Below are 12614 nucleotides of genomic sequence, written 5' to 3' on the forward strand. Positions count from 1 at the left end.
TGGCCTCCTTGGCTCCCCTTGCTGGTGGCTTCCTTGCTGGTGGCCTCCCTTGGTGCCACTTGCTGGTGGCCTCCTTGGCTCCCCTTGCTGATGGCCTCCTTGCTGGTGGCCTCCTTGGCTCCTCTTGCTGGTGGCCAACCTTGGCTCCCCTTGCTGGTGGCTTCCTTGCTGGTGGCCTCCCTTGGTGCCACTTGCTGGTGGCCTCCTTGGCTCCCCTTGCTGATGGCCTCCTTGCTGGTGGCCTCCCTGGGTGCCCTTGCTGGGGGATGGGGTTGGAAGGGAACTTCTCTCACAGCCACAGAGAGCAGAGAAAGGTTCAGGCAGTGATTGAATATTTTTTCTTCTTACATTTTGCTCTCCCAAGTGCAGGCAGAGGAGAAAGCAATAAGGAAAGGAAAGGAGGGAAGCAAAGGAAAAGGAAAGGAGAGGAGAGAAGGAAAGGAGAGGAGAGAAGGAAAGGAGAGGAGAGAAGGAAAGGAGAGGAGAGAAGGAAAGGAGAGGAGAGAAGGAAAGGAGAGGAGAGAAGGAAAGGAGAGGAGAGAAGGAAAGGAGAGGAGAGAAGGAAAGGAGAGGAGAGAAGGAAAGGAGAGGAGAGAAGGAAAGGAGAGGAGAGAAGGAAAGGAGAGGGAGAGAAGGAAAGGACTGGGAAAGGAAAGGAGAGGGAGAGAAGGAAAGGAATGGGAAAGGAGAGAAGGAAAGGAGGAAGGGAAGGATGGAAAGAAGGAAATGAGAAGGGAAAGGGAAGAGGAGAAAGGAAGGGAAAGGGAAGAGGAGAAAGGAAGGGAAAGGGAAGAGGAGAAAGGAAGGGAAAGGGAAGAGGAGAAAGGAAGGGAAAGGGAAGAGGAGAAAGGAAGGGAAAGGGAAGAGGAGAAAGGAAGGGAAAGGGAAGAGGAGAAAGGAAGGGAAAGGGAAGAGGAGAAAGGAAGGGAAAGGGAAGAGGAGAAAGGAAGGGAAAGGGAAGAGGAGAAAGGAAGGGAAAGGGAAGAGGAGAAAGGAAGGGAAAGGGAAAAAAGGGAAAGGTGGAAAGAAGGAAAGAGGAAAGGAAGAAAGGGAAGGGAAAGAATCCTGTGAAACACCCAAAAGCTGAGGGCTCCCCAAGAGGGAACTGCCTGGTGCCAACCTTTGCTGCCACTGCCAGCCAGGATGAGGCAGGGCAGGGATCCACCCCGGCCAGGAAGGCTTCTGCTTAGTGGCAGCTGCAACCCTCCTGAGCAGCAGCCCCCCGGGGGGGTATCCCTGGGGCTCAGGTGGCTGCTCCAGGCTCTCAAACAGGAGGTGGTGGTGGGAGGGGGGGAGGCTGGAAAAGAGGAATTCCATTTGCCCTGAATCATCTCCCTGCCCCTGGCTGCTGCTTTTCCCCTGCTGTCAGCACTGCAGAGCCCCCAGTCTCTCGGGGCAGGGGGTGGGGGGTGGGGGGAGCTAAGCTGCTTTCTCTTCTGCTTCTTGCACAGGGACAAAGTTAGACCTCTGCAAAGCTGCGCTGCCAGCAGGGCCCTGCGGTGGGGCTGAAAGCAGCAAAGCACCGCAGCTGCGAGCCGAGGTGAGCCGGGCCGGGCTTCAAACAATGCAAATGACATGCAAGCAGTTGAAGGAGGGGGACAAAAACAACAGAGCTTGTGGTCACTGAGCAAACTGAATGGGCTCAGCAGACAGGCTGGGCCTGGGCTCTCCTGCCTGCAAAAGGGGGAAAGGGAAAAACAAGGGAGAGAGAGATTTTAATTCCTCAGCAAAGCCAAGCCTGGGATTTGGTCACTTAACAGCAGAGTTTGGGGCGGGGGGGGAGGGTTTGTTTTGGTCATTGGAGAGCCAGGGCACTTCTGAGCCTCAGGAGAGGGTGAGGATGAGAGAGGATGGCCTCAGGTTGCAGCAGAGGAGGTTCAGGAAGGATTTCTCCCTCGTGAGGAATGATTTCTCCCTCAGGAGAGGGTCAGGACAGGCCCAGCAAGAGTTATGGGGGGAGGAAAGGGCTAAAGTGGGGTTCATGTGATGAGCTGCCTCCTCCTCCTCCTCCTCATCACCACCTCTTTGGGATGTTGCCCATCAGAACTGTGTGTAGCCACCAAGGCTGCTGAGGGTGCAGTGCCCCAGGGACACCAAAACGGTGCAGGATCTCAGTGGGGGTTTGGATGGAAGACATTGGCAGTGCCACCAAACCGGGACCCTCAGCACCACAGCTCCAAAACCCCTCCAGGCATGGGGACTCCATCCCTGCCCTGGGCAGCCTGGGCCAGGCCTTGACAACCCTTCGGAGGAAAAACTTGCTCCTCATGGCCAACCTAAACCTGCCCTGGGGCAACCCGAGGCCATTTCCTCTTGTCCTGGCACTTATTTCCTGCTGCCTACCTGACTCAAACCTCCTTGCAGGAACCAATGCACCTCTGCCCGGAGCCGGGCTCGTCCCTGCCTGCTCCGCGCTGCCCCCAGGGTGCGAGGGGCTGGTGTGGCTCCTCCCGGTCACTGTCCCTTCTCCTCGGAGCCTCGGTTTGTTTAGCCTCACACCGCAGCCTGACCGAGTTCCTAATTGCTTCTCCTGTCAGTTACTCAGCGACAGCCCTGGCAGTGCAGCTCCGGGGCTCTCTCCCCGCCCTGCAGCCTTCATCACGGGTTACCGCCACCGCTTCCCGCGGGACGCCGGGCTAAGCGCAGCTCTCCGGCGCCGAGGCAGCCGTTGTCCCGTCCATATCCACCTCCCCACCCCTGAGCCTTCATGCGGTGCAGCGTTTAACCCCCGGCAGCGACACGGGGGCCGGTTCCTTCCTGGGGCTCCAGGTTTCCCCCTGGCGCTGCGGTGCCGATCGCACCCAGCACGTGGCTCCCACCCCCCGGGCCGGTTCCGGGGGTGAGTGGGTAGGCGGAAGGGGGGCGGAAGGGGAGCAGAAGGGGCCGCTCCGGGCCGTGCAGCGATGGGAGCCGGTGCCCGGGGCCGGTGAGCACGGAGCCAGCCCCTGCCTGCCCGCGGCGCGGCCCCCACGTGGCCGCCTCCCCCAAAGCCGCCGGGGGCGCCCTTCGCGGCACCGCCCAATCACGGAGCTCGCCGCCGGAAGCTCCGCCCTCACCCTTCCTCCCCGTTACCCGCCAATAGCCGCGCCCCGGTTGACCCCACCAATAGGAGCGCACGCCGCCGGGAGCTGCCGGCCAATCAGCGCGGCGATAGCGGGGCGGCGGGCCGCGGCTGGTATCCCTCCGCCGGCCGGCCCCCGCTCGGTGTGCGCGCGCGCGCCCGACCCGCTCGCGCGGCCCCTTTTCTCCCTCCGCCGCCTGCAGCAGCAGGAGCCGCCGCTGCCCGCCGCCCCCTGCCCCGCCACAGGCCTCCGCCCGGGACCCCTCCCTCGGCCGTGTCCGCGGGGCAGGCCCCGGCTTTCTTCCCTTCCCCTCCCTTCCCTCCTCCGGCTCCGGCCCGCCCCGCTTTCCTCCCTCCCTCCCCCCCCCCCCCCCTTCCCCTTACCCCCCCCCCTCCCCCCTTCTCCTCTCCCGCCGGCGCCGGAGCCGCCACGCCGCCGCCATGGAGCTCATCACCATCCTGGAGAAGACGGTCTCGCCGGGTAGGGCGCGGGCGGCGGCGCTGTGGCCGGCCTGAGGGAGGGAAAGCGGCGGGTAGGCCCAGCGGGGCCGGGCGGGGCACCCCTGGGGAGGCCGAGGCGGCAGCGGCCCCGGGCCCGGGAGGGCGTGGGCGGTGGTGCCGGCAGGGAAAGGCCGCGGGGTGGTACGGCCGGGAGGCAGGAACCGGGCTGTGTGTGGCTGGGCCGCGGTGTCCGTTAGCGGTAGCTGAGGGCCGGGCAGTTGGGCCCCGCGCACCCGCGGACTGACGCCGGTTCCCCCCCCCCCCCTTCCTTCCTTCCCCGGTTCCCCACCCCCCTCCCCTCCCCGCAGACCGCTCCGAGCTTGAGGCGGCGCAGAAGTTCCTGGAGCAGGCAGCGATCGAGAACCTGGTGAGCGTGCGGGGACAGATCGGGAACTAGGAGCGGGACTGGGGGTTGCGGGAACCGGGACCGGCAGCGGACGCTCCCACCTCAACCTATCCCCCCCCTCCCCCAGCTCAGCCCCGCCCGGCCAGGCCAGGCCGAACCGCCATGGAGCGCAGCCTACCCTGCCCGCGCCCGGCTGCTGCGCTCAGCCAATGGCAGCGCGGCTTTCTTCCTTGCCCACCAATAGGAAGGCGGCGCCGGGCGGAGGGGCGGTGCCGGCTGCGGGAGCGGCCGCGGGCCATGTGCGGGAGCGGCCATCGCTGCCCGGGCCCCGCCGCTCTCCGCCGCCGGCCCCGCCGGCTTCCCGGCCCTCCTGGCTCCCAAGCCGCCTCCCTTCCCTCCGAACTACACCGGCATCGGGTTATTCGGCTCCGTACCGAGCGGCATGGAGGCCCCGGAGCGGCCCCGGTGCTCCGGTGTCCCGGGAAAAGGGGAACTGGGGAGGTCAAGAGGGGTCTTGAGGGTGTCTGGAGGTTGTGGTTTTACCCCCAGCCAAGAGAGGGGACCCCGGTGGGCGCTGGGGGAGCTCCGGTGGGCAGTGGAAGAGCAGGGACTGAAGTGATCCCCTCCCTGGCCTTTAAAACAAAGCAAAACGACTGAAAAAGCCTTTAGAAAGGCTTTAAAAAGGGAGGGGAAGGAGCCCAAGTGCTGCCTGTCGCCCATCAGCTGCTGCGGGAAGGTGCAGTTCATGGAGTGGAGTTTTTGCTTAGTCAAGGTGTGGTGCAGCAGCAGCTCCCTGGCTTGCAGGGGCAAGGGGAGGTTTGGGGGCTCTCCTTAGGGGTGGCTGACGGCACAGGGGTGCTGGTTCCCGGTGCAGCACCACGCAGCCCAGGCTGGCATCCTGCAGTTGGCACTGCTGGCAAGCTGGGAAGGGTGCAGTGGTTGCCTTTCTGTGTCTCCCTTTGAAGGTGTGGAGATGTGCCCTGCAGTCAGAACTCAGGTGGCCTTTGCAGAGTTTCATTTGGGAGGCCAAATTCTCTGAATCCCAGCCTTAGAATGGCCCCCACTTAGGTTAAAGCCTCCTGGGCTGTGGTGGGGGAAGGATTTGGGGGTGAGCTGTTCATGCTCTTGGGGCTCAGGCCCTCTGAAGAGCTTTGAGGGATGCCCTAAGTTTTTAGGTGCCATTTATGATGGAGTCACAAAATGGTTTGGGCTGGAGAGGCCCCTAAAGGTGCAGCTGAGGGGGGCCCTAAGAGGCCCCTAAAGGTGCAGCTGAGGGGGGCCCTAAGAGGCCCCTAAAGGTGCAGCTGAGGGGGGCCCTAAGAGGCCCCTAAAGAGAGATGCTGCTAAGTGGAACCCTAAAGGACCCTAAAGACCCAGCTCCAGCTCCCTGCTATGAGCAGGGACAGGTTCCTGCTCCCTACCTTGTGGGAGCCAGGCCAAGGCAGCGAGCAGAGGAAGCAGAACTCGTGCTGGGGTGGAAGATTGGTGCCTTGGTGTGGGGTGGGAGCATGGAGTGGCCCAGCCTTGGGCAAGGCAAGGGGGTGAGGAGCTCAGTGCAGGTCGTGAGGGTGGTTAAAGGCTTGGCTCTGAAAGGAGGATGAGGATTTAGGGCTGGGGGCTGTGCCCTTTGCAGGGGGGGAGTTGAGGGGGGAGGCTTGGAGATGCAGGGTTGAGTGAGGGGCTCTGCATCTAAAGCTGGAAGTGATCTCCCAGCTGGTTGCTGGAGCTGCAGCTTGCTCTTCCTCCTCTCCTCCTCCTCCCCACAGCTCATTTGGGTCCTTTTGTGGCAGTTCTTCATTGCCACCTCTGTAGGGGTGAGAGCTGAGGTCGTCCACATCTGCTTCTGAGCCTTGAAGGCTCCATCTCACACTGCTCATCTTTAGCTGGAGTTAGGGCTTCCAGCTCCAGGGGAAGGGAATTTGGGAGCCTCAGCTTTTTGTTTGCTCCTTTATGGATGAGGAACCCAAAGAAGCTTCTGCCCCTTGAACCTGAGTGCAGTTTGCTTCTCAAAGGCTCTCAGCTGGGTGTCTGAACATCCTGCCTGTGCTTCCTTGCTCAGTAAAAGGGGGATTTCACCTGGGAATGGCTTCAGTGAGGAGGTTCTGTTGGGATCTCCCCTGGGAATGGCTTCAGTGAGGAGGTTCTGCTGGGATTTCATCTGGGAATGGCTTCAGTGAGGAGGTTCTGTTGGGATTTCATCTGGGAATGGCTTCAGTGAGGAGGTTCTGTTGGGATCTCCCCTGGGAATGGCTTCAGTGAGGAGGTTCTGTTGGGATCTCCCCTGGGAATGGCTTCAGTGAGGAGGTTCTGTTGGGATCTCCCCTGGGAATGGCTTCAGTGAGGAGATTCTGTTGGGATTTCATCTGGGAATGGCTTCAGTGAGGAGGTTCTGTTGGGATCTCCCCTGGGAATGGCTTCAGTGAGGAGGTTCTGTTGGGATCTCCCCTGGGAATGGCTTCAGTGAGGAGATTCTGTTGGGATTTCACTTGGGAATGGCTTCAGTGAGGAGGTTCTGTTGGGATCTCCCCTGGGAATGGCTTTAGTGTGGAGGTTCTGTTGGGATCTCCCCTGGGAATGGCTTCAGTGAGGAGGTTCTGTTGGGATCTCCCCTGGGAATGGCTTCAGTGAGGAGATTCTGTTGGGATTTCACTTGGGAATGGCTTCAGTGAGGAGGTTCTGTTGGGATCTCCCCTGGGAATGGCTTCAGTGAGGAGGTTCTGTTGGGATCTCCCCTGGGAATGGCTTCAGTGAGGAGGTTCTGTTGGGATTTCATCTGGGAATGGCTTCAGTGAGGAGGTTCTGTTGGGATCTCCCCTGGGAATGGCTTCAGTGAGGAGGTTCTGTTGGGATCTCCCCTGGGAATGGCTTCAGTGAGGAGGTTCTGTTGGGATCTCCCCTGGGAATGGCTTCAGTGAGGAGGTTCTGTTGGGATTTCATCTGGGAATGGCTTCAGTGAGGAGGTTCTGTTGGGATCTCCCCTGGGAATGGCTTCAGTGAGGAGGTTCTGTTGGGATCTCCCCTGGGAATGGCTTCAGTGAGGAGGTTCTGTTGGGATCTCCCCTGGGAATGGGAGCAAATGCTGGCTGCCTTCATCCCCCTCTTTGTGGGGATTCATCTCCAGGTGGGCAGCAGTGAGGGAGGGTCTAGGGCAGGAAACAAGAGGTTCCCTGGAGGGGTGCTGAGGGTTTCAGCTGGCTCAGAACCACAGTGGTTGGGGCAGCAAAGAAGGCTCTGGAGAACAGGGCTGGTGAGGAGCAGCTGAGGGACCTGGGGGTGGTTAGTGTGGAGAAGAGGAGGCTGGGGGGAGACCTCCTGGCTCTCTACAGCTCCCTGAGAGGAGGCTGGAGCAGGTGGGGCTTGGCCTCTTCTCCCAAAGAACAAGTGATGGAAGAAGAGGAAAGGCCTCAAGTTGCACCAGGGCAGGTTTAGGTTGGCCATGAGGAACAATTTCTTTCCCCTTGAAGGCTGCCAAGCCCTGGCCCAGTCCCCCCAGGGCCGTGGTGGAGTCCCCACTGCTGGAGGGGTCTCGGAGCCCTGGCGCTGTGGTGCTGAGGGCCATGGGCTGGTGGTGCCCTGGGGCAGGGCTGGGTTCAGGCTCGCACTCCGTGGCCCAAACCCATTCTGTGGCTGCCTGAGTGGTGCTGTGCCCCTTGGGCTGCGGGGAGGGACCTCTGCCCCCCACCAAAGGCGCTCCAGGGCTGTGCTTTGGGCGCTCCCCTCGCAGCAAGGCCATCAGCAGGGTGCTGGTCCCTCCCCAGAGCTGGGTGCTTAGAGCAGGCAGGAGCAGGGAAGGTGAACTGCAGGAAGCTGAAGCCCAGCTCCAGCCAAGTGGCTGCCATCTGACCTGGCTTCCCAGGGGTGCTCATTAGGAGCTTAATGACCCTGACCTGGGCATGGAGCTGTGCGGGCTGGGTGCTGGCAGCCTGGGGGAGGAGGACCTGCAGGGAGCCCTGGGGTGCTGGGGGGTTGGAGGTGGCTGGGCTGGGTAGGTGCAGGACCCAGGGAGCCCTGGGGTGCTGGTGCTGGGGGGTTGGAGGTGGCTGGGCTGGGTTGGTGCAGGACCCAGGGAGCCCTGGGGTGCTGGTGCTGGGGGGTTGGAGGTGGCTGGGTTGGTGCAGGACCCAGGGAGCCCTGGGGTGCTGGGGGGTTGGAGGTGGCTGGGTTGGTGCAGGACCCAGGGAGCCCTGGGGTGCTGGTGCTGGGTCACTGGCGGTGGTTTTGTTGGGCTGGTGATGGAGAGTGGGTGCAGGACCTTTACTGACTGTGGTTTTGCTGGGGGGGGGTCCATGGAGTGGCTGCAGGGCCATGGGGTGGTGGCCCCAGGGCCTCTGGGGGTTCCATGGGGTGGCCACAGGGCCTCTGGGGGGTCCATGGGGTGGCCCCAGGGCCTCTGGGGGTTCCATGGGGTGGCCACAGGGCCTCTGGGGGGTCCATGGGGTGGCCACAGGGCCTCTGGGGGGTCCATGGGGTGGCCACAGGGCCTCTGGGGGGTCCATGGGGTGGCCACAGGGCCTCTCCTGTCCATGGGGTGGCCCCGGGGGGTCCATGGGATGGCCGCAGGGCCCCGGGGGGTCCATGGGGTGGCCGCAGAGCCCCGGGGGGGCCGCGGGCGGCGTGGGGCGCTGGGGGGCGGCGTGGGGCGCTGGGGGGCGGCGCGGCTGGGCGGGTGGCAGGCCGGGTGCTGACCCTGCCTCTCTCGGCAGCCAACCTTCCTGGTGGAACTGTCCAGAGTCCTGGCAAACCCTGGCAACAGCCAGGTGGCTCGGGTGGCGGCCGGCCTGCAGATCAAGAACTCCCTGACCTCCAAGGACCCCGACATCAAGGCCCAGTACCAGCAGCGATGGTTGGCCATCGACACCAACGCCCGCAGGGAGGTCAAGAACTACGTGAGTCTGCTCCCTTTTGGGGCTTCCTTAGCTTCTCCTCTGCTTGCCTCACGCTGAGCCTCCTGCCCAGCCTGTGCCTCCCTCCCCAGAGCTGCACCTTGGGTGCTGGGTGAGATACCTGCCGGTGTTGGGGTTGAAAAATCCGGAGGGCTGGGTTGAAAACCCTGACCCAGCTCCAGGCTGCTGCTGTGCAGTGCCCAAGCAGCCTCTGAGCGCCCTGCTGTGGCTGCAGCAGCTGATGGAAGTGGCTGCCCCAGCAGCGATCCTGACTCTCCTGCTGGTCCTCGTGCTGGAACGGCTTCAGCAGTCACAGAAGCATGGAAATGGCTCAGGCTGGCAGGGCCCTTAGAGACCCTCTACTCCAACCTCCCTGCCATGGGCAGGGGCACATTCCACTGGAGATGAGGAGGGGATTCTTGCCAGTGAGGGTGGGGAGATGCTGGCACAGGCTGCCCAGGGAGGGCTCAGGCTGCTGGGGGCTCTGGGCAGCCTGCTCTGCTTGGGGCATTGGACTGGGATGAGCTCTAAAGATCCCTTCCCACCCAAACCAGAGTCACAGAAACAGTCAGGTTGGAAAGAGACCCTGAGGACCACCAAGTCCAAGCATTAATCCTGCCCTCCAAGGGCAGAGTGTCCCCAAGCACCACATCCAAACCACCTTTCAGCCCCTGCAGGCTCGGTCACTCCACCGCCTCCCTGGGCAGCGCCGTCCGAGGCCTGACCACCCTCTCCGGGAGAGAGGAAACCATTCTCTGCTTCCATGCCTGCAGTGGCAGCCCCCCTGCCCTGCTGGCTGAGCCCCACAGCACCTCTGCTGCTTTCCCCCTGCAGGTTTTGCAGACCTTGGGCACAGAAACCTACAGGCCCAGCTCGGCCTCCCAGTGCGTGGCCGGCATCGCCTGCGCCGAGATCCCCATGAACCAGTGGCCTGAGCTCATCCCCCAGCTGGTGACCAACGTGACCAACCAGCACAGCACGGAGCACATGAAGGAGTCAACGTTGGAGGCCATTGGCTACATCTGCCAGGACATTGTGAGTCTGCTTCCCAGCCCCCCTTTGAGCTAGGACCACCTGAAACCTTCCGCTGGACTTGTTCGGAGCTCTGGCCCCAGCCTCCTCTTCTCCTCCTCTCCTCCTCCAGGACCTCTTCTCCTCCAGCCTTTCCCTTCTCACACCTCTCTTAGTTTCTTTTCAATCCCTTGTGGCAGGGGATGTCTCTGTGCTGGCCAAACAATGGGCAGTGCACACAGGAGGCTGGTGCCTGACCTGCTTACGGAGCACCAATCCAGGTCACCTTTTGTGAGGGTGCAGCTTGCAGTCTCCTGGGGGCTGAGGGGTGCTGGGAAGAGAGGACTTCAGCTGGAGGTCCCAGCTGTGTGATCAGGTTGCTTGCTGTGCTGGGGAAACCTCACAGCTGCCTCCATCCAGTCACAGAGTGGAATCAGTTTGGTTGGGAAAGACCTTTCAGGTCATGGAGTGCAGCCCTGAAGCCAGCCCTGCCCCAGGGTACCACCAGCCCCTGGCCCTCAGCACCACAGCTCCAGGGCTGTGAAACCCCTCCAGGAATGGGAGCTCCACCACTGCCCTGAGCAGCTTGGGCCAGGCCTGGACAACCCTTTGGGGAAGAAATTGTTCCTCATGGCCAAACTAAACCTCCCCTGGTGCAACTTGAGGCTGCTTCCCTCTGTCCTATCAACTTTTCCCTTGGAAGAAGAGCCCAACCCCCACCTGGCTCTAACCTCCTTTTAGGGAGCTGTGGAGAGCATTGAGGCCTTCCCTCAGCCTCCTCTTCCCCAGGCTGAACCTCCCTCATGCTCTCCTCCCCAGCCCTGTGCTCCAGACCCTCCCTCAGCTTTGTTGCCCTTCTCTGGAGCTACTTCAGCCTCTCAGTGTCCTGCCTGGGGGAGGGATGGGGCTGAGCTTGGAGGCTGAGGAGTCTCCTCTCTGCTCATGAGGAGTTCCTTTCTCCTCAGCTGAAGGGTTTTGGATGCACAGGCAAGGCCTTGTAGCTCTTCAAGACACCTTGAGGCCATTTCCTTTTGCCCTGTCATTGGTTCCTTGTGTTAAGAGGCCAACCCCAGCCTCACTCCAACCTCTTTCCAGGGAGCTGTGGAGAGCACTGAGGCCTTCCCTCAGCCTCCTCTTCCCCAGGCTGAACCTCCCTCATGCTCTCCTCCCCAGCCCTGTGCTCCAGACCCTCCCTCAGCTTTGTTGCCCTTCTCTGGAGCTACTTCAGCCTCTCAGTGTCCTGCCTGGGGGAGGGATGGGGCTGAGCTTGGAGGAGGGATGGGTTAAGAGGCCACCCCCAGCCTCACTCCAACCTCTTCCCAGGGAGCTGTGGGGAGCACTGAGGCCTTCCCTCAGCCTCCTCTTCTTCCTCCTGAGCATTCCCAGCTCCTCCCTTGTTGGCTGCAGGTGGTCAAAGCTTTTCAGCTGGCAAGTGATGATTTGCTGCTTTGTTTTCTGTGTGCATCCAACCCTTCTTGTCAGGACCCAGAGCAGCTTCAGGACAAATCCAATGAGATCCTGACAGCCATCATCCAGGGAATGAGGAAGGAGGAACCCAGCAACAATGTGAAGCTAGCAGCCACCAATGCACTCCTCAACTCGTTGGAATTCACCAAAGCAAACTTTGACAAAGAGGTGAGGAGGGAGGAAGCCCTTCTGGGGGAGCAGGAGGGGCAGGGGGAGGAAGCTGAATCCATGGTCTGTGATGAGAGATCATGCACCACTCTGAGCTTTGATGCATAAACCTGATGCAGCTGAGACTTGGATTCGGTTGTGGGCACCTTTTGGGGGTGGGGTGGGGAAGAGTTTGTGCCCTGGCCCTCAGAGTTTAGCTTGGTGGTTGCTCTGCTCCCTCCTCAAGCTGAGCTCTGGAGCTGGGACAGGACAAGCTTGGCTCAGCACTTTGAAGTGGCCTGGCAGCAGGCCACCTTTCACTTGGCCACTGGAAGTGGTGGGAGGAGGAAGGTCTGCAGGGGACCTCCCAGAGCAGGCCTCATCTGCTGATCTGTTTCCTTTCCTCCCTGGATGAAGTCCTCTCCTCTAGGTCTCCAGCAGGGAGACAAGCCTAGAATGGCTCAGGGTGGGAGGGACCTGAGAGATGATCTCCTCCAACCCCCCTGGCCATGCCCAGGGACACCTCTCAGCTACACTCAGCTGCTCATCCAGCCTGGCCTTCAGCACCCCAGGGAGGAGGCAGCCACAGCCTCCCTGGGCAGCCTGGGCCAGAGCCTCAGCAGCCTCACAGTGAAGAACTTCTCCCTCAGCTCCACTCTAAGCCAGCCCCAAACCCTTCCCCCTGGGCCTGTCTCTGGACACCCTCAGGAGGAGTCTCTCTGCAGCCTTCCTGCAGGATCCCTTCAGGAGAAGGTGGAACTGATTTGAGGGTCTTCAAATCTCCCCTTAGGTAGCTGCTGAGTGGGTGGGACTCCAGCAGGAGCCTTCAGACCCTGAGCTGAGTGGGGCACCACCCCTTCAGCCCATATTTAGTGCCTGAGTGGGTTCCAAAAGCCACTACCTGGGCATGAAGCTCTTCCCCCTGGGAGGGTAACTCAGCTGCTGCCCCTTGAGCCATTTCCCTTGGCTGAGTTCTGAGGCTTCCTGAAGCCAGTGCAGGAAACAAGCAGAGCATTTCCTTTTTGCTCTTCTCCCCTTGAAACCTTTGTGCCTTGAATCCCATTTTGATCTCCTCCTCAGCTGGAAACCTGGGGGGGGGGTCCTGGGTTGGTGTTGGGGGTGGGAGGGGGGCAAGAAGATGATCTCAGAGCACTGCAGGGAACACCTGGGGTGCTTCAGGGGTGCTGTGCTCATCCAA

The 12614-nt window shown here is 61.6% G+C and overlaps 1 protein-coding gene across 1 annotated transcript in view; it reads left to right on the forward strand.

The window, feature by feature from the left end:
• The first annotated feature begins 3461 nt into the window (after window positions 1-3461).
• The window catches only part of KPNB1 (karyopherin subunit beta 1), a 32633-nt gene continuing 23480 nt past the window's right edge, over window positions 3462-12614 (forward strand). The window contains exons 1-5 of the mRNA XM_054176794.1: window positions 3462-3542; window positions 3871-3929; window positions 8612-8794; window positions 9626-9826; window positions 11285-11437. Coding sequence (XP_054032769.1) covers window positions 3503-3542; window positions 3871-3929; window positions 8612-8794; window positions 9626-9826; window positions 11285-11437 — 636 coding nt within the window. The 5' untranslated portion in view covers window positions 3462-3502. The remainder of the gene's footprint in view (window positions 3543-3870; window positions 3930-8611; window positions 8795-9625; window positions 9827-11284; window positions 11438-12614) is intronic.

This window comes from Dryobates pubescens, chromosome 36 (genome assembly GCF_014839835.1).
Source record: "Dryobates pubescens isolate bDryPub1 chromosome 36, bDryPub1.pri, whole genome shotgun sequence".
Classification (NCBI taxonomy): Eukaryota; Metazoa; Chordata; class Aves; order Piciformes; family Picidae; genus Dryobates; species Dryobates pubescens.